General features: G+C 60.7%; 1 protein-coding gene across 1 annotated transcript in view; it reads left to right on the forward strand.

Annotated features, from left to right (window-relative positions):
• Window positions 1-3209: 3209 nt before the first annotated feature.
• The window catches only part of FAM20C (FAM20C, golgi associated secretory pathway kinase), a 66129-nt gene continuing 50736 nt past the window's right edge, over window positions 3210-18602 (forward strand). Inside the window, exons 1-2 of the mRNA XM_025380595.1 lie at window positions 3210-4042; window positions 5807-5985. Of these exons, the coding sequence (XP_025236380.1) occupies window positions 3438-4042; window positions 5807-5985 (784 nt within the window). The 5' untranslated portion in view covers window positions 3210-3437. The remainder of the gene's footprint in view (window positions 4043-5806; window positions 5986-18602) is intronic.

An 18602-nucleotide genomic window follows, 5' to 3' on the forward strand; every position in this document is an offset into this window, starting at 1 on the left:
GTCTATGTGTGTATCTGTGTGTCCACATGTGTATATCTGTGTGTGTTTCTGTGTGTATCTATGTGTGTATCTGTGTGTTTCTGTGTGTATCTATGTATCTGTGTGTTTCTGTATCTATGTGTGTATCTGTGTGTTTCCGTGTGTATCTATGTATCTCTGTGTTTCTGTATCTATGTGTGTATCTGTGTTTCTGTGTGTATCTATGTGTGTATCTGTGTGTTTCTGTGTGTGTCTATGTATCTGTGTTTCTATATGTGTCTATGTGTGTATCTGTGTGTTTCTGTGTGTCTATGTGTGTATCTGTGTGTCCACATGTGTATATCTGTGTTTCTGTGTGTATGTGTGTATCTGTGTGTGTTTCTGTATCTATGTGTGTATCTGTGTGTGTTTCTGTGTGTATCTATGTGTGTATCAGTGTGTGTCTGTTTTCTCTTTGTTTTCACAGTGTCCACAGACGGGCAGACTGAACCACCAAATTCCTCCTCAGAGCCCAGTAAAGGCACCAGGCAGAAGGGTCCGGCCGAGGGCTGGCCACTGTCTCCTCACTCCTCAGTGGGGTCCTGTCTTCCGACTTTTGTCACGTGCTGCCGCAGCCTGTGGACGCCTGGTCCCCACGTGGAGACGGGCTTGTGGTCCCTCCTCTGAGAGCCTGCTTTGTGCCCGGCCCCGGGCCGAACTTTGAACGAGGCTCCTGTCTTACTCGAGTGCTTATGTTTTGGGGAGATAAACAATAAACAGGAACAGAAGAAAGTGTCCTCAGACCACGGTGGGTGCTGTTGGGAAAACAGTGGTGGGGCAGGGAGGGGCGCTTCTGAAGGATCTGGCGAGGTCAAGGTCAGTGTTCTGAGGGGGCGACAGACGAGCTGAACTAGGATCCTGTGCAAGGGAGGGAGGCGTCCAGTGGTGCAAACGGGTGCAGATAACAGCCGGGCTCCTGAAGAACCTACTCTGGGGAGGGGTGGGGGGCAGGAGGCGAGTGGAGGTAAGTGCCCAGGGAATCTCCACGAGGCCCCACACTGGATAATGGTGTTCCATGGGGTCTGGTCACCCCCATATCTGCCCCGAGACACTAGCCACAGCTCTGCGTCGAGGTCCTGCAGGCCATGGGAGAGATGGGGGGCAGGAGCCTACAGAACCCCAAGTCCAAGGGAGACCCTTGCTGGGCTGGGAGAACACAGGCCAAGACCTTCCTTCCTGCCACAGGCTTCTGTCCCTGCTGTCCGCTCCCCCGGGACTCTCCCTGCACCCGGGATCTTCCCCCTCACCCTCCTTGGCCTCTCTCGGTGACCCTATCTACACACAGATGTGCTGTCCATGTGAGTGGAAGGAAGGATGAAGTCCACTCACAGGGATGAGGCTGTCTCCCCGGGGGGGGGCGGCCCACCTCCAGGTCACACCGCCCCACCCAACACAGCCTCCAGTCCAGCTCCAGGTGGGCGGCACCCAGCCCTTCACTCACTTCAGATGGCCCGAGAGACATGGATTCCACTGACCAGCCCCACTTCTCCCCTTATAAGTATCTAGTGGGTGCCCACGGAATGCCAGGCATTGGGTCAGGCTCAGAGATGAGTGAGTCCTCAGGAACAACGAGCTCAATGTCCTGAATTCACATAAAGGAAACTGAGGCTCAGAGAGGGCAGGGTGGGCCCAGGTAACAAGCCAGCGAGTGAAAGAAAGAAGGGGGGCCCAGGCCCTGCTCCCAGCCCACAGGCCTGGACTTGCTGCAGAGGCTGCTGGCCCAGGCAATCTGGGCACTGGGGAAGCAGCTGGCTTGGGGGACAGGGGGTGTGGCCTCCTCCCACACACTTACCTCCCTGACTAGGATCTTAGGCTGACATCCACCTCCCCTTATATTCCCTACTGGGGGCTGGGGGGCCAGAAGCTGCTGCTTGCAGAAGCCACGTTGTACAAGCACCGCTGCCCTGGGTGTGGGTGACAGATGAGATGCACTCGCGTGCACACACATGCATGTGCACGCACATACAAACACACACGCACGCACACACACACACTCATGCACATGCACACACACACACTCATGCACACGCACACACACAAACACACACTCATGCACACGCACACTCATGCACACGCACAAACACGCACACGCACACACACGCACACGCCTGCACTCACACACCCCGTCGGCCCCAAGCAGGAAGGCGCCCCCCGCACACCAGCCCCTCTCTGCGCCCCCAGCGGGCCCGGAGTCCGGAGGGTTAAGGCGGGCGCGTCCCCCGGGCGAGGCCGGTGCCGGGAGCTCCACTGCCCTGGCGTCCCCTGGGTCCGGGCCCAGTCGCTCCCCGGGTCTCCCGCGAGGCCGCCTCCGCCTCCTCTTGCCGAGACGGGCGTGGGGCACGGGGTCGCCGCCCGGCGGGGAGCTCATCCGGCGGCGCAGACGCCCCGCGGCTCCGGGGAGGGACTTGGCCCGGGCCCCGGCCCCGGGCTCCTCCGGGGAGGAGCCGAGAGGCTGCAGCTGGCGGCGGCGGCGGCGGCCCTGGGCGGGCGGGGGTCCCGGGAAGCGGCCAGGCCGGAGCCCCCCACTGGGCCGCAGCTGCTGGCCCGGCCGGAACCGAGCGCGCCCCCACCCGGCCTCCGCCGCTTCCCTCTGCAAACCGCGGGCCGGAGGCGCCCTCCCTCAGCGGGCCCGGAGCTGCAGCGGCGTCGCGGGGCGCGGCCGAGGGGAGGAGGAAGGAGAGCGCAGCGCAGCCGGCCCGGGCCCAGCAGTGACTCGCGGGGCGGCGGCTCCGCCAATCTGCGGGCGCTGACGCGGGGGGCGGCTCCGCGGCGCTCGATATCTGCCCGCCCGGGGCGCGGGGCGCCGAGAGGCTCGGCCAGGCGGGAGCTGCTCTCGGGGCGGACGCTGCACCTGCCCGGGACCCCGCCGGCCGCTCCGCGCCCACCCTTCCGCCCTTCGCCCTCCCAGCCCCGGTCTCCCGGGCGCGGCGTGAGAGCAGAGCCCGGCCCGGAGGAGCCGCCCCTTCCCCGCCCGCCCGTCCGGCGCCTGGAGCGGACCGCGCTGAGGATCGGGTCGCCTGCGGCCGCCGCCACCGCCCAGGCCCGTCGCGCCCCGGCCGGGATGGACCCGCGCGCCCGATGAGCCCCGCGCCGGCCGCTGCGAGCGCCGAGCCTCCCCCTGCTGCGGCCCCCGCCGCCCCCTGCGCGCCCGGCCCCGCGGACCAGGACCCCTGCGCTCCCCGGCTGAGGGCGCGGCCGCTCCGGAGAGGCCGAGCGGGGACGGCCCCGAGATGGCGCGGGGACCCAGCGCTTTGGCGGCGGGCGCCCTGCACACGGTCCGGGCCCGGGCACAGCCCCGGAGCTGGTAGCCGCCCGGCGCCGATGGACCTTGACCCGCGAGGCGGCGCCGCGCTCGTGCCCAGCCGCAGCTAGAGGGGCGCGAGGGGAACGCGCTCCAGGCCCGGGCCGGCCGCGCGGCCATGAAGATGATCCTGGTGCGCCGGTTCCGCGTGCTCATCCTCATGGTCTTCCTGGTGGCCTGCGCGCTGCACATCGCCCTGGACCTGCTGCCCCGGCTGGAGCGGCGCGGCGCGCGGCCCTCGGGGGAGCCCGGCTGTTCGTGCGCGCAGCCCGCGGCCGAAGTGGCCGCGCCCGGCTGGGCCCAGGTTCGGGGCCGCCCCGGGGAGCCCCCGGCCGCCTCCTCCGCCGCCGCCGACGCGGGCTGGCCCAACAAGCACACGCTCCGCATCCTGCAGGACTTCAGCTCTGACCCCTCCTCCAACCTCTCGTCCCACTCGCTGGAGAAACTGCCGCCCGCGGCGGAGCCGGCCGAGCGCGCCTTGCGGGGGCGGGACCCCGGTGCCCGGAGACCCCACGACCCCGCGCACCGGCCGCTGCTGCGAGACCCCGGCCCGCGTCAGTCCGAGCCGCCGCCCGGCCCCGGCGGAGACACCTCGCTCCTGGCCAGGCTGTTCGAGCACCCGCTTTACCGGGTGGCGGTTCCGCCGCTCACGGAGGACGACGTCCTGTTCAATGTGAACAGCGACAGCAGGCTCAGCCCCAAAGCGGTGGAAAGCCCGGACTGGTGAGTGGGGGCTGGCAGGTGCCCACCACCAGCACGGGAGCCGTGAGCCCAAGGCACGGCGGAGAGAGGTTCAGGGGCCCCGAGAGGCCGCCCCCCAGGGAAGAGGCCGGGCAGGGAGTGTGGTGTGGGAGGAGGCAGCCGCCCAGCTCAGGGCACTGCCTTTGTCTCCAGAATAACCTTCTCCTTGGGAGGGGCTGCCGGGTGGTGGGAGCTGTGCCCCTGTGGCTGCTGGTGAGGAAGCCAGACCCTGCGCCCTTTAGAAGCGCGTCCTGGCCATCAGCTTGGGAAATGGGGGTCAGGCAATGAATGAATGGGTTGGTGAGGAAAGGAGAATGGCCTTTCCCAGGGAAGGGGCCAGGCTGCTGCTTGGCTTTCAGACACTTGGCGAGGGTGCTCTGGGTGGGCACCTTGGAGAAGGTCTGGATGTGCCTATTGAGTCTTTTAAACCCAGTGGCTGGGGCAGAATGATCAGAGGGGTTTGCTGGCAGCCATGGGGTGCAAAAGGGGCCCACCCAACAAGGGCGGGGGTGTGCTGGTTGCAAAGAGAGGATGGCTGGATAAAGGGCGAGAAGCCACGCAGGGAACATCTCTTTAAACTGTCCTGGCTGAGTCCTTTCCCCACCCCCCAGCCCTTCCCTCCGCCACGCAGATCAAAACAAGCAGATGCTACAACCCGAGGCAGTGGAACATTAACCACGGCAAGGCCGGATAAGTAACTCCCTGCAGAAGGTTACCCCAGCGGCAGAGGGGAGACCAGCCTCCCAAAAGATCTCACTGCAAATCCCTTCTCCCCTGAAGTGTGACCAGGCCCAGTGCCTTCTGTCTGGACACACTGGCTGTTTGGAAGCCTCTGAGCCCTGCCTGCTGGTCAGGTTCAAGGAAATGCTTGGAAATTTGAGAACCAGAGCAGCGGCCTGGGCTGTGGCTCTCGGCAGGGCAGGGAGAGACGGCCACCCAGAGCAGTGAGTGGCCAGGAAGTGGATCCTAGCCCCCCTCCCACGTCCACCGCAGGACAGAGCTTGGGCAGAAACCTTCTCCGCTTTAGGTGAATTCGAGCTAGGACAAGTTCCACATTTCCCTCCAGCCCAGCAGGCAGACGGAGGGTCTGTCCTTCCTCCAGTACCGTCCCTTGACCCCAGAGATGTGAGGACAGGCTGCGTGGGCGGCGGGTCATCCATGGGAGCCTGGGCTGGAGAGAGTGCTGCCTCTTTCCTCTCTCCCCACCCAAACTACTCTCATTAAAATCAAATTTAGCCTCTTGCATCATTCTGCCCCTGGTTGTTGGAACAAAAGCAGAGAGCCGGGGAAGGTTCCTGACAGACTGGGCGTGTCTGTGATTTTCATGCAGTCTGCGGTCAATGGTAGGTTCTCCCCTCTACTCCAAGGGAGAGCCAGCAGCCCCTGGTACCCCCAGCTGACATCATGGTGGGGCCATTTCAGTGACCCCGGGACAGACGTGGCGGGGACGGCAGGGCAGTGCTGACGTCCTGGGATTAGTCTTGCTGTAGTTATAGCTGTCTGTGGCATCTCCAGAGGGTGAATAAGAATTACAGGCCTTTCACCGTGTTATTAGCTGGCAGCAGAGCAGCCACAGAAGAAAGTGCAGACATTGCAGGGCCCTCTTTAAGCAGAGGCACCTTCCACAACATCTGCACTGACTTGAACCCAGAGTTAAAAACATTGGCGTCGGTGGCCTCTCCCCCGTCATCCGGCTCACGGGCCTGTTCCTTCTGTGCTGATGTTCATCCCCGCTGCTCCCTGCAGGCCGCATGTGGGTGCTGAAGGTGCAGAATTCCTCTCCACCGGGGAGGCAGCCGCGGACTCCTATCCCAACTGGCTCAAGTTCCACATTGGCATCAACCGGTACGAGCTGTACTCCAGACACAACCCAGCCATCGAGGCCCTGCTGCACGACCTCAGCTCCCAGAGGATCACCAGCGTGGGTAGGTGTCCTTGGGCGCACTTGAGGGCCATCTGTGTGCCGGCTGGGGCTGGCGTCAGGGCTGCCGGGGCAGGCTGTGCGTTAGAGAGGTCTGGGAGGCCGTTGTTCGTTGTTCGTTACCGCAGCATTAACCTCCTGCAGCGATCTGCACGGGAAGCGCGGAGGGACAGAAGGCTCACGTCTGGTGTGCTCTCACACCGGATGTGCCCCTGATCTGCTGCACGATGAGCTGGGAGATGCCTGGACAGCCTGTCCGCTGTGCTCTGCCTCCTCACCTGGGTGGTCCTTGGGGTGCCAACTGAACAACAGCGTCTTTCCCTCCTGGGGTAGAAGACTAGAGGGGCATCCTCGGCGGCGGTGACCCCTCCACCGAGATCGTGTGCGTGGGACTCTCCTGCTTTTCTGCACACGACCCTGGCTGGGTGGGGAGATAGCCTTGAGCCTGCTTCTTGTGGTTTTGAAGCCGTCCTTCGTCAGAGCTCAGCAAGGCGCTGTGCGATTTCATACTGAGGAGAGGTAGGCAGGGCTCAGGATGGAGGCCTGGGCCTCCCAGATGGAGGAGTTTGAAGGCAATGTCTCCAGGTAGTTTGGGATCTGCTGAATTGGACAAAAAAGGGCATCGGGTTGCTGATTTCAGGAAAATGTACCACTGCAGCTTCTGAGCGTGGAGGTTTGGTGCCGTTGTTCTCAGCTTGTAGGCAATTGTTTGTGAAGCTCCCGTTTGTCACCAGGGCTTGGAGAGGCAGTGAGGGCAGGGCTGAGGCCCTTTGGTGGGAGCGGCTGCTCCCCAGGGATTGCAGGGAGTGGGCCTGGGTGCACACAGTGGGCAGGTGCAGAGGCTGGGAGAGCCTGAAGGCAGGGCTTTCTTTGCGCTGTGTGATGAGGCCAGCCGTCCCCGCATTAGCTGCGTGTGTGTCTCAGAAGCAGCCCTGGGGCTGAAAGGGTCCTGGCAGCCTGGGGTTCTGTCCAGTTGCTGACACAGGACTTAGGTGTCGCCTTTCAGGCTGGCAGGTGGGTTTTCCAGAGCCCTGCAGGGCTGTTCCTGACTGTCTCTGCCCGGTGCCGAGTTGTTCGCTGGGCATTCACCTGGTCATGGGAAGAGAACTTGCAGCTTTCTCCCCACTCCGTGATCAGCTCACCTCATAAGAGAGATCAGCTGGACAAGCTGGGGGTCCTCTTCCCTCCATGCCTGGGAGGAACCTGAACACCTCCCCCTCCCTCGAGGCCCCCCTCCTTGAAAACTCTGCCTTTCTCCTGCCCTGCAGGGGTCTGAGGGCTTCGAGCTGCGCTGGGGAGCAGTCCTGTAGACAGCCACAGCCGGAACGTCCCTTCTGCCCCCGAAAGTGAGCGTGGCCATTAAGGAACTATCCGATGCATTGATCAATGTGTGGGTCCATCCAGCAGATTTTACCGGCACCTCCTGCATGTCAGGCCCCGTTTCTGGATGGTGGGGAGTTGAGGATGAGTTCAGCCTCAAGGAGATCCACTGCCTCTGTGGACCGGACGGCCCCCGGAAGAGACGCACACACAGTGCCCGGTCCTGAGAAGGAACGAGCACTTCAGAGCCACACACGCTAGGCAGGGCGTGTGGAGAGGAGGGGGCTCCACTGGGAGGGGCTGAGGACCTTCCACGGGGTCCGTCGGGCGGCTCACCTTCCAGGTGGGGTCCGTCGTGGCAGGGAGAGGAATGCAAGAGCATTGCACACCAGCCAGGGCGTTCGGGAGGCGCAGCACTCACGTTTGGAAGCCTCCCATGCCGCTGTCCATGTGAGCTTCTCTCCAGCTCATTTTCCCCGTCTGTCCAGCGGGGTCTCCCCACGTAGGATCGATGCAAGGATAGGATGAGATGGTGCATGTGAGCAAGCTTGTAAAATATTAACTAGTACTTCGTGCGTGGCCTTCCACAACAGCCCCCTCGTGTGCACAGGCAGGGTCTGGGCAGAGGGAGCGCTTGGTGGATTCCAAAGGCCACTACGCCCTTGGCGGGCACTGCAGCTCGCCGCATCCCTCAGGGACCAGTCAGCTTTCCAACACCAACACTGCAGAGGTGCGGGAGTTCTGTGCCCAGGAGCTCCTAGAGCGGCTTCAGGGAGAGTGCGGGGCCTCTGGGACCTGGGGCAGCTTTGCCCACCTTAGGAGCCCTTTGTCCATCTGGACAGGCTAGCCCTAGGTCACTGCTACCCCCTTTGGTCCAGCTGCCCCAGGGCAGTGGTGCCCAGGCTGCCTGACATTGCGGTAGTGTGGACAAAGCCTTTGCCAGGGAATCCCTGGCCCAGGGTTCTGGTGTGGCCTCCTCCTGGGTGTGCCCTGGTAAGTCCTGTGCCTACTGAAGGGCTGCCCGAGCTGATCTCGCTCGCCCGCCTCCTAGACCACGTTGGCCACACTGGTTCTAATCCTGTCTTCTTGGGTGGGGGCCCATCTGAGGACAGGCTTGGTGCTGACAGTCATTCTGCAGGGCCTGCAAGGAGGGCGAGTGGACACAGCCCCGTCACCCAGGCGGGACAGCAGGCTCTGGCCCAAGAGATCTGGGGGTGAATCCTGGCTCTGCCGGCCACTAGCCAGAGCGGAACTGGGCAAATGGATTAACCCCTCCAGCACCTGGCTTCTCGCTGAGAACATAGAGACAGTTATAATCCGGACCCCATAACCTCTGACTTACAAATCTGAATGCCAAACAAAACCCATTCATTAGCAAAACCTGACTCAAGCTGAACGGATTTGGGGGCAGAACACCGAGGCTAGTTAAAAATCCTTATTTTTCTCTCTTACAGTGAATATTCACATGTTCCTCTGAGGAACATGAGTGTGTTTGATTGTGGGGTTCTGCCCCAGAGCCGTGTGGGCATGCCACGAGCGGCAGCCACGTACCACCTGTGCTTTCGTCATCGAAATACTCGCAGTCCCCAAATACTTCTGCCCCCAAAGATGTTGAAGGAGAGCCCGGACCTGTGGTGCCGGCTTCACGAGGTTGTTCAGGCTTAAATGTGCAAATACGAGTAAAGACATGAGAGCAGAGCCTGACAGCTCACCTGCTGGGTGGGGTCTCTGTGTGGCAGCAGCATTTCGGGGCAGCTCACCTGCTGGGTGGGGTCTCCAACACTGCAGTAGTATTTGGGGGCAGCTCACCTGCTGGGTGGGGTCTCCAACATTGCAGTAGTATTTGGGGGCAGCTCACCTGCTGGGTGGGGTCTTTGTATGGCAGCAGCATTTCAAGGCGGGCTGATCCTTCTTCTCTGGGGAAGCCAGAGCTGGGCAGGTGCCTGAGCCTCGTGAGGGTCTCGGACTGGATGCTGGGCCCTGTACTCCCCCTGCCTTGGGCTTGGAGATGCTCACAGGTGAGTTCTCATTTTTGAAGAGGTCTGTCTTCCTAGGAAGCAGAGATCCCTCACCTGGGAACCAAGCGTCCCACTGGAGTTGCTCCATGCCCAGGCCCAGGTCTCCTGGTCTGCAGGGCACGGCACAAGGAGGCTGGCCTAGGCCAGGCCAAGTGTCCCTGGAGGATGTACTCTGTCCCAGAAGGGGCCTGACCTGCTTGCTGACCCCGCTTGCTGCTGCCTGGCTGACCTGACTCAGCCACGGCTGTTCTGAGGGCCCTTCTGAGTACGAACTCCCAGTTGGAGGTTCTGGGTGAAGACCAAATAGCTTGAGATAGCAGCCTCTGGCTGGGCCCTTGGCATCGCCAAGCCAGTCAGGCAGGTGTAGAGCCTGATGCCCCTAGACAGGTCCTGCAACCAAGAACAGGGGTAGCCTTCAAAGGCCAGCCCTGCCTTCCAACCACCGCTCCACAGCGAGGGAAACCCAGGCTCTAAAAGCAGGAGGTTTGTCCAAGATTAGCACCTGCGTGCTCCAGGCTCTGAGTTCTGTCCCCTCAGCTGTCTGGCCCCTGGGTGCTCGCTTTCATTTCAAGTCACTCATCTTGCTATTAAACATGAGCCCAGAAATATTGTTGTAATGGAGAACGAGGCCTGAGAGTCCCTCAGAATGGTTGCATGAAATCTCCCCTGCTCAGAACCACCCAGTCGAATTCATGGTGCTCCACGTGGCCTGCAGGACGGCTGGTTAGAGCTGGCAGAGGTTTATTTATAGCCGGGCTCCTGGCTGCCTGGTAACGGGCCACTGCCACCTTTAAAGAATCTTGGGATATTATCTACCTCTATTCAGCTTGAAATCCGGCATGCGGTGCCTTCGGCTGGCGCTGGTGATAATTAAACTGCCATCATGCACAATTATGGATGCAAATAATAAATGACATAATTAACGACTCTGAGCTGGGCGCGGTGGCTCAAGCCTGTAATCCCAGCACTTTGGGAGGCCGAGACGGGGGGATCACGAGGTCAGGAGATAGAGACCATCCTGGCTAACACGGTGAAACCCCATCTCTACTAAAAAATACAAAAAACTAGCCGGGCGAGGTGGTGGGTGCCTGTAGTCCCAGCTACTCGGGAGGCTGAGGCAGGAGAATGGCGTAAACCCAGGAGGCGGAGCTTGCAGTGAGCTGAGATCCGGCCACTGCACTCCAGCCTGGGCGACAGAGAGAGACTCTGTCTCAAAAAAAAAAAAAAACGACTCTGTACTTGGAATTACTTTTTTAAAAAGTCATCCCACTGGCGTGTGAGGATTTGGGCAGCTTCTGGACTGAAATACAGAATTGCTCCATCCGGATTGGGTCAAAGCCTGTGGTTGGGAGAACATGCCTGCACAAGGAAAACTGACCCCACGGGACGAAAGTCCTTGACACGAACTGATCTGCCGAAAGGGGAAGAATGGGTCTAGCTAGAATCCAGGACTAACCGGCCGGTGAGCTTCGAGGAACAAAGGGCCTTCCGCTGGGTCAGCCCACAAGAGGGAGCTGCCTGCAGGTGCCCGGGAGGGCACGGCCACCCTGTCTGTCCATTGGGAGCAGAACTCCTTGGAAGGCAGCACCAGCTCCAGAAAGGTCACCGTCCCCCCCGTCCTGCCCACCGCAGGTGGCAACTGCCTCTGCAGGTCACAGTCCCAGAGCGTGGCTCGGCCGACCTGGAGGAGAAAAGGGAAGATGCCCAATTAGCTGGAGGCCCATGGCCTCAGGGCTGGGGGACCGTGGGTCATCCTGAAAGAAGGACAATGACCGCCTGGAAAGGACGATTTCGGGTGGAGCCTGGAGGAGGCGGCCAATAGCTCAGTCCGCACTCAACTCCCTTCCCAGCCGTCTGATGGAAGGCGAGGAGCTAAAGCTCATGCTGCTGAGGCCTGGGGTCTCCCAGGCACCGGCCTCCACACGCCCAGCAGAGACAGCAGCCGCCTAACTGCAGGAGTGTGCCCCGACGTGCTCCTGCCGACGTTCCTTCTAATGGCAGACGTGGTCCCCACTGGGGCAAGGCTGCAGTTTTCTTTTAAAAAAACAGATCTTTCAAAATAAAAGGGGCCTTGAAGAAAATCGGGAAATAAGTAACAGTCTGGGCTGGAGGCAATTCTGGCGAAAGTGTCCCAAGGGTGGTGTGTGATGGACGGGACTTGCAGGGCTGACGTGGCCTTGCCTGTCACTTGAAGCCTCCAGGAGAGTCGAGGACTGGCAGACCCAGGCCCGGAGCAGGTGCGGGCTCTCAGCTCTTCCGGCCCCTTACCTTGCAGTGGGGGCCCACAGTTCTCGCCTCCTTGATGCCAGCCCCAGAGTGCTCACTGCTGGCCAACTCTTTCCTTTTCCGTCTTTTCCTCAGAACCGGCTCCTTCGGTGCCCACGGTGAGTGGGTATATGAGGCTGTGTGTGGGCACCTGGGGTCTGGGACACCCAGCAGACCTCTCTGGCTTGGAGATGTGTGGCGTGGGAAGAACAGGGTGACCTGAACCCTCCTGGTGTCACATTCTTCACATCTGAGCCCTCCTTGGGTGAGGCCCTGCTTCCAGCACACACAGCTGACCCCGTTCGTCTTCAGGCATAACTGCTTCACTCTGACACTTGAAGCCAGACGGTGGCTGTGAACAGCAGGGGCCTGTGAACAGCCTGGCTGTGACCCCCAAGGATGACGCTGGCCCTCTTCACAGACGAGATGACCCGGGCCAAGGGCAGCAGCATGGTGGCCCACACCGACTGCAGCATCTCACACCTGGATGTGTTTGTGTGATCCACAGGCCTGTAGGAGGTGGAACTGGTTCATTTAGTCAGGTTGAGGATCTTGTTAGAAAGGGTTCCTGCTCCCACCCGAAACCAAGGCTGAGTGGTGGTTGCACCCGGTCTCCATTCCCGTGAGCATCAAGCGGGGTGTGGGGACCCCCAGCCCCGGGCCACACACCTCTTTCCTTCGGGGCCGTCTCTCCCTCTCTCTCACCAGAGCTGCTCTGGGTTCTTCCTTACAGAACTTCCCAGCGGGTTGCCGGAGCTGTCTGGGGTTACGTGGCTTGCCCGGGGCCACACTGACTGGGGCCAGGCACCGAAGTCCATTCGTATTTCCGTGACAGCAGCCATCTTTCTATATATTTCTTATTTCATAGGAGATGCCAGCGTCTCCTGGAGTCCTTCTGAGGAGACACCTGCATACTGACATCGCCTCACCCAGGGAGAGACCATGGGCAAAACCTAGTGATGTCCGAGGGTCTTTGTGGCGCTGAGCTCTTAGTGCTGACAGCAACTTGAAATAATGAAAGCACAGGGCACTCTGTGAGTGGCTATTAACTTGTGTAACTAGTGGATGTTAATCACGTTAACTAGCCATGTTACCTAGTGATGTAGATTAATATCATTAATCAATATGAATGAATCACATACACTGACGGGTATCTGGGCGATGGGATTCTTCAGGGAGGCCAGGGAAGAAGCGGACCTGTCACCTTTGGTCTAAAGGTGGTGAGTTCAGTGGTGGGAGGTGCTCAGGGCAGGTGGGTCGCAAGGGGAGAGTGTTCCAGATGGGAAGAAACTATTCGAAAGGCAGTGGACATCTTCCCGTGTGCACAGAGAGGACGGGTGGCCGCTGGGTGAGATTGTACTGGGGAATTGGGGGGCTAGTGGACATCTTCCCGTGTGCACCGAGGACGGGTGGCCGCTGGGTGGGACTGCACTAGGGACTGGGGCCTGTGGAAATCTTCCCGTGTGCACAGAGAGGACGGGTGGCCGCTGGGTGAGATTGTACTGGGGAATGGGGGGCCCTGTGGACATCTTCCCGTGTGCATAGAGAGGATGGGTGGCTGCTGGGTGGGAATTGGGAGAACTGGGTGGGGAGGCCCTGTGGATATTGTCCTGTGTGCTTAGAGAGGACGGGTGGCCGCTGGGTGGGAATTGGGAGAACTGGGTTGGGGGGCTGGTGGATATTGTCCTGTGTGCATAGAGAGGACAGGTGGCCACTGGGTGGGAATTGGGAGAACTGGGGAATGGGGGGACCCATGGACATCTTCCTGTGTGCACAGAGAGGACGGGTGGCCATTGGAGCAGTGCAGACGGGACCTGCTTCCAGAAGAAGGACTGAACTGACCAGATTTGCATGTTTTTATTGCCCTGGGAATTGGGGCTTGGAGGCCTTCTGGGGTCCAGTTGTGCTGTTGGTTTGACAATGGCCTGTATTTGGGGGGGGTGGCTACAGAGGGAGATGGAGGGAAGGTGGTCGGTGGGAGGGGGCTTAGCAGGTGAGTCTCTGAGACTTGTCCACGGTGCGGGGTGACTCTGGGGTCTGTGCCAGGACGCCCCCGTCTCAGCCAGCTTCACGGGCATCAGAGGGATCAGCTCTCAGTGGGCCCCTCCCCAGGCTGGGGCTGGGCAGGCTCTGACTGACCCCTGTCCACTGGGGGCACAGGAGGCTGCATCAGGGAAGGCGTCTCCGTCAGTCCCGTCCCCAGGGCCTGTGCCCATGCTCCTGGGCTTCTCCTACCAATGAGGTGAGATTTCCAAGCGTCGTGAACCTTGGTCTGTCTTTAAGAAAACCCAGAATGGCACCTTTTCGTTGAGGCCTGCCCTGCGTCCTGGCTCTGCCACCTGCTGACCCCTTCCTGGGTGTGAGGGCAGGATGACCCGTTCAGTGACAGGAGGGTGGACGTCTGCACCTCCCAGCCATCCCAATGTGCGCCGAAGGCCTGAGACGCCGGGCGGCTCGTGTGCTGGTCTTTGTGGGGAGATCATATCTGATTTTAGAGCGGAATTCTAAACATCCTCCAGCAGAAGACCCACTTGGTAGACTGAATGGTGGGCTCAGGTGGGCGGCACGGCCCACGGTCCACAGGCAGCGGAGTCCTCAGTCTTGTGAGATCTTCATGCCCTTTAATTTCTAATCGTTTATTTGCTCCGTGGGGAGGAGCTCGCCTCACAGCTGAGCACAAGGGCCAGGGAGACCAGACCGGCTTCCGGAAGAAGAAGGACGGAACCGACCAGATTCAGATAATATGGTTTCTGTTTGTTTGTTTGCTTGTTTGTTCCTGAGACGGAGTCTCGCTCTGTCACCCAGGCTGGAGTGAGTGGCACGATCTCAGCTCACTGCAAGCTCTGCCTCCCGGGTTCACGTCATTCTCCTGCCTCCAGAGTAGCTGGGACTACAGGCGCCCGCCACCGCGCCCGGCTAATTTTTTGTATTTTTAGTAGAGATGGTGTTTCACCGTGTGAGCCAGGATGGTCTCGATCTCCTGATCCTGTGATCTATAGGCCTCGGCCTCGCAGAGTGCTGGGATTACAGACGTGAGCCACCGCGCCCAGCCAATATGTTATTTTAAAAAGCAGGGTTACGAGCCCTGGAAGGAGCTGATACACCTGGTATAGGAAGGAACCCTTAAATCCTGTGACCCCAGTTACTAAATGGAAATGGGAACGTCCAATGGAGCTTAATCCAGCCGCTAATTTTTTAATCGTCACTTCTTTTTTTCTTACTAAAAACTGTACTCCCTATTCGTTGTGGAAATTAGAAACACAGTTAAGGAAAAAAATGGAAAACTAAAATCAACCACAGTTTTACTTTTGGGAGAAAACTACCCAGCTTCAGGTGCCCATCCAGGCATCCCAGTTTTAAAAATCCGTGCACTGTATTCAGAAGAAAATGGTTATGGAGTCTAAGTTTTTAATGGGCTGCCTTGATTATTGGTAAAATCATACGCTGTTTGCTGTCATTGAAAACCCCCGTGCCCAGTAAGAAGCCGGGATGGAGCCCGTCCCGGTGCCCAGTGAGAAGTTGGTCGGAGCCCGTCCCGGTGCCTGGTGAGAAATCGGATGGAGCCCGTCCCGGTGCCCGGTGAGAAGCTGGGACGGAGCCTGTCCCGGTGCCCGGTGAGAAGCCGGATGGAGCCCGTCCCGGTGCCCGGTGTGAAGCTGGATGGAGCCCGTCCTGGTGCCTGGTGAGAAGCCGGATGGAGCCCATCTACGGTGCCCGGTGAGAAGCTGGATGGAGCCCGTCCCGGTGCCTGGTGAGAAGCCGGGATGGAGCCTGTCCCAGTGCCCGGTGAGAAGCTGGATGGAGCCCGTCTACGGTGCCCGGTGAGAAGCCAGGATGGAGCCCGTCCTGGTGCCCGGTGAGAAGCCGGGATGGAGCCCGTCCTGGTGCCCGGTGAGAAGCCGGGATGGAGCCCGTCTACGGTGCCCGGTGAGAAGCCGGATGGAGCCCGTCCTGGTGCTCGGTGAGAAGCCGGATGGAGCCCATCCCGGTGCCTGGTGAGAAGCCGGGACGGAGCCCATCTGCGGTGCCCGGTGAGAAGCCGGGATGGAGCCCGTCCTGGTGCCCGGTGAGAAGCCGGGATGGAGCCCGTCCTGGTGCATGGTGAGAAGCCGGATGGAGCCCGTCCCGGTGCCTGGTGAGAAGCCGGGACGGAGCCCATCTGCGGTGCCCGGTGAGAAGCTGGGATGGAACCCGTCTATGGAACCTTGAGCTGCTGGCCCGCCTGAGGCCGGCGTTCAGATTCTGTGCAGTGTTTTGGAGAGAAATGAGATTTGTTGCTGCTTCCTTCACCTGCGGAGGGCACGGCCTCAGACAGTTTCATTGACAGACCTGACTGCACAGTGGTCCAGGGCGCTGAGCCCAGCCCCAGTCTTGACCATGGCCTGTCAGTCGTGGTTCCTGACAGGGCAGTGGCTGGAGCAGACGCTGCCTGGAGGGAATGAGCACGTGACCTGGCCAGGCCGGGGTGTGAGCTGTGAGCTCAGGGGCAGCAAGAGCATCAGAAATGGGGAGGGCACATGGCACCTGAGTGGCCATTGCGGTGGCGAGCCCCCACTGCTGCTGCTCTCACACTCAGGGAAGAGACGTGGCACTCACGCAACCTTTGCCGTGTAGAGTGCCCACGTCGTCGCTGTTTTTGGTGCTCAGGGAGGGGCCGTGGCACTCATGTGGCCTTTGCTATGGTGAGTCCCCACATTGCCACTGTTCTCAATGCTCAGGGAAGGACGTGGCGTCTCGTGGCCTTTGCCGTGGTGAGCGCCTACGCCATTGCTGTTCTCCGTGCTCAGGGAGGGGACGCGGCACCTGTGTGGCCCTGGCCATGTTGAGTCCCCACGCTGCCACTGTTGTCAGTGCTCAGGAAGGGCACGTGGCACTCATGGCCTTTGCCGTGGTGAGCACCCACACCGTTGCTGTTCTCTGTGCTGGGGGGAGACGTGGCACCTGTGTGGCCCTGGCTGTGGTGAGTCCCCACACTGCCGCTATTGTCAGTGCTCAGGGAGGGGCTGTGGCACTCATGTGGCCTTTGCTGTGGTGAGTCCCCGTGCGTGCTCTTGCTGTTCTCAGTTCTCGGGGAGGGGACGTGGCACTCGTGTGGCCCTCGCCACGGTGAGTCCCCGCACGGCTGCTGTTCTGACCACTCATAGCACTGTCCCCACGTAGTCCTAAGGGTGGTCCTGGATGAGGCGTGTCACCCCCATTCTACAGGAGCAGCCGAGGTTCTGGCAGGTCACATGAGGCACCAGCCAACTCACCAGGACCCTGGAAAGGAGGCGGGACAGGTGTCCGTGTCCTGAGCCCCATTGTTTTGTAGAAACGGGGTCTCTGTTGCCCAAGCTGATCTTGAGCCCCTGGCCTCAATCTTCCCACGTCAGCCTCCCGCGTAGCTGGGACAGACACACACCACCACACCGTCAGCCTCCCGCGTAGCTGGGACAGACACACACCACCACACCATCAGCCTCCCGCGTAGCTGGGACAGACACACACCACCACACCAGTTAATTTTTAAAGTTTTTGTAGAGATGGGGTCTTGCTATATTGCCCAGGCTGGTCTCAAACTCTCCGCCTCAAGCAAGCCTCCTGCCTCGGCCTCCCAAAGTGCTTGGATTTCAGGCGTGAGCCGCCACACTCGGGCACTGGGCCCTATTTACAGGAGGGAAAACTGAGGAGAGGGAAGTGCAGACCTCTCAGAGACACCTGGCCGCAGGAAGCCGAGCACACTGCCCTGAGGGCGCATCGGAGGCCATTGACTGTTTCTGTGTCTGTGCTGGGCTCGGGCTCTGTCTCCCTTCTGCCTGGGGCCGGTGCCAGCTCCTCCCTTGTGCCCAAAGTGACATCCCGTGGATGGTGGGGACTCTGCTTTCTAGTCCATGCTCCCCAGTGCCCCTGGCCTTCCTGGAGGATTCAGTGTCCTCGGGAAGCATCCACGGCACCCTCAGTCCCTCCCCGAAGCCCGCTGTCCTCACGCTGACCCTCCCTCCCAGCCAGCCGCCACCTGAGACCTCGGTTCCTCTGGGGCAGTTCTTCCTGTCTGAAGGGACTGTCTTGAGCTCTCTTCCACCAAAGCTACAAACCCATCTGCAGGCGGCTCCTCCGTCCCACCATCCCCTGCAGGGCTAGGCCCTCCCCGAGTTCCACGCCCTCAGCACACGCATGTGCCCTCCAGCCATGTGGAGGAACCGTGAGGTCCCTGGAGCGTCTCCATCATCCGGGGCTGGCTGGGTTCGGTCTTCCGTCCACGCCATTCCTTCTCTGGCCGTCTCCCTGCTCCATATCCCACGTCACTCCACCAGATACCTTTCAGATCCTCAGATATTTCTTGGATTTTTCCATTTTTCCATCTTTATCTTCAACCAAACCGCCACCGTCTCCTGCAGCTGCTGCAGCCCCAGCCTCCCCCACCTCCAGCGTCCACCGTTGGTTCCGGGTCAGCAACAGCAGCCAGGGACAGCATCTGCACCGGCCCCTCAGCCCTGCTGCCCCGCGCCGGCCGCCCTTACCTTCTTCTGGGAACCCCTGTGACCTGCTGGCTCACCAGCCCCCATCCCACCTTTTCACCCTCCCGTCCACTGTGATGCGTTGGCCGTGGCCCCCTCAGCCCTGCTGCCCCACGCCGGCCGCCCTTACCTTCCCCGGGACCCCCTGAGACATGCCTGGTTCACCCACCCCCATCCCACCTTTGCACCCTCCTGTCCACTGTGATGTGTTGGCCCTGGACCCCCTCAGCCCTGCTGCCCCGCGCCGGCCGCCCTTACCTTCCCCGGGACCCCCTGAGACCTGCTGGCTCACCGGCCCCCATCCCACCTTTGCACCCTCCCGTCCACTGTGATGTGTCAGTCATGGCCCCCTCAGCCCTGCACACGTGCTCACTGTCTCCTTCAGGGACTGCACTTGCTCTGCCTCTCTGGGGTTGTGCGGTCCCCTGTGGGGCCAGGGCCAGCCCTGCCCCTCGCTCCGAAGGCAGCTCAAATGTTAGTTCCCCAGGGAGGCTGATCCTGAACCGTGCCCAGGGCCCCGT

Source organism: Theropithecus gelada, chromosome 3 (assembly GCF_003255815.1).
Source record: "Theropithecus gelada isolate Dixy chromosome 3, Tgel_1.0, whole genome shotgun sequence".
Lineage (NCBI taxonomy): Eukaryota > Metazoa > Chordata > Mammalia > Primates > Cercopithecidae > Theropithecus > Theropithecus gelada.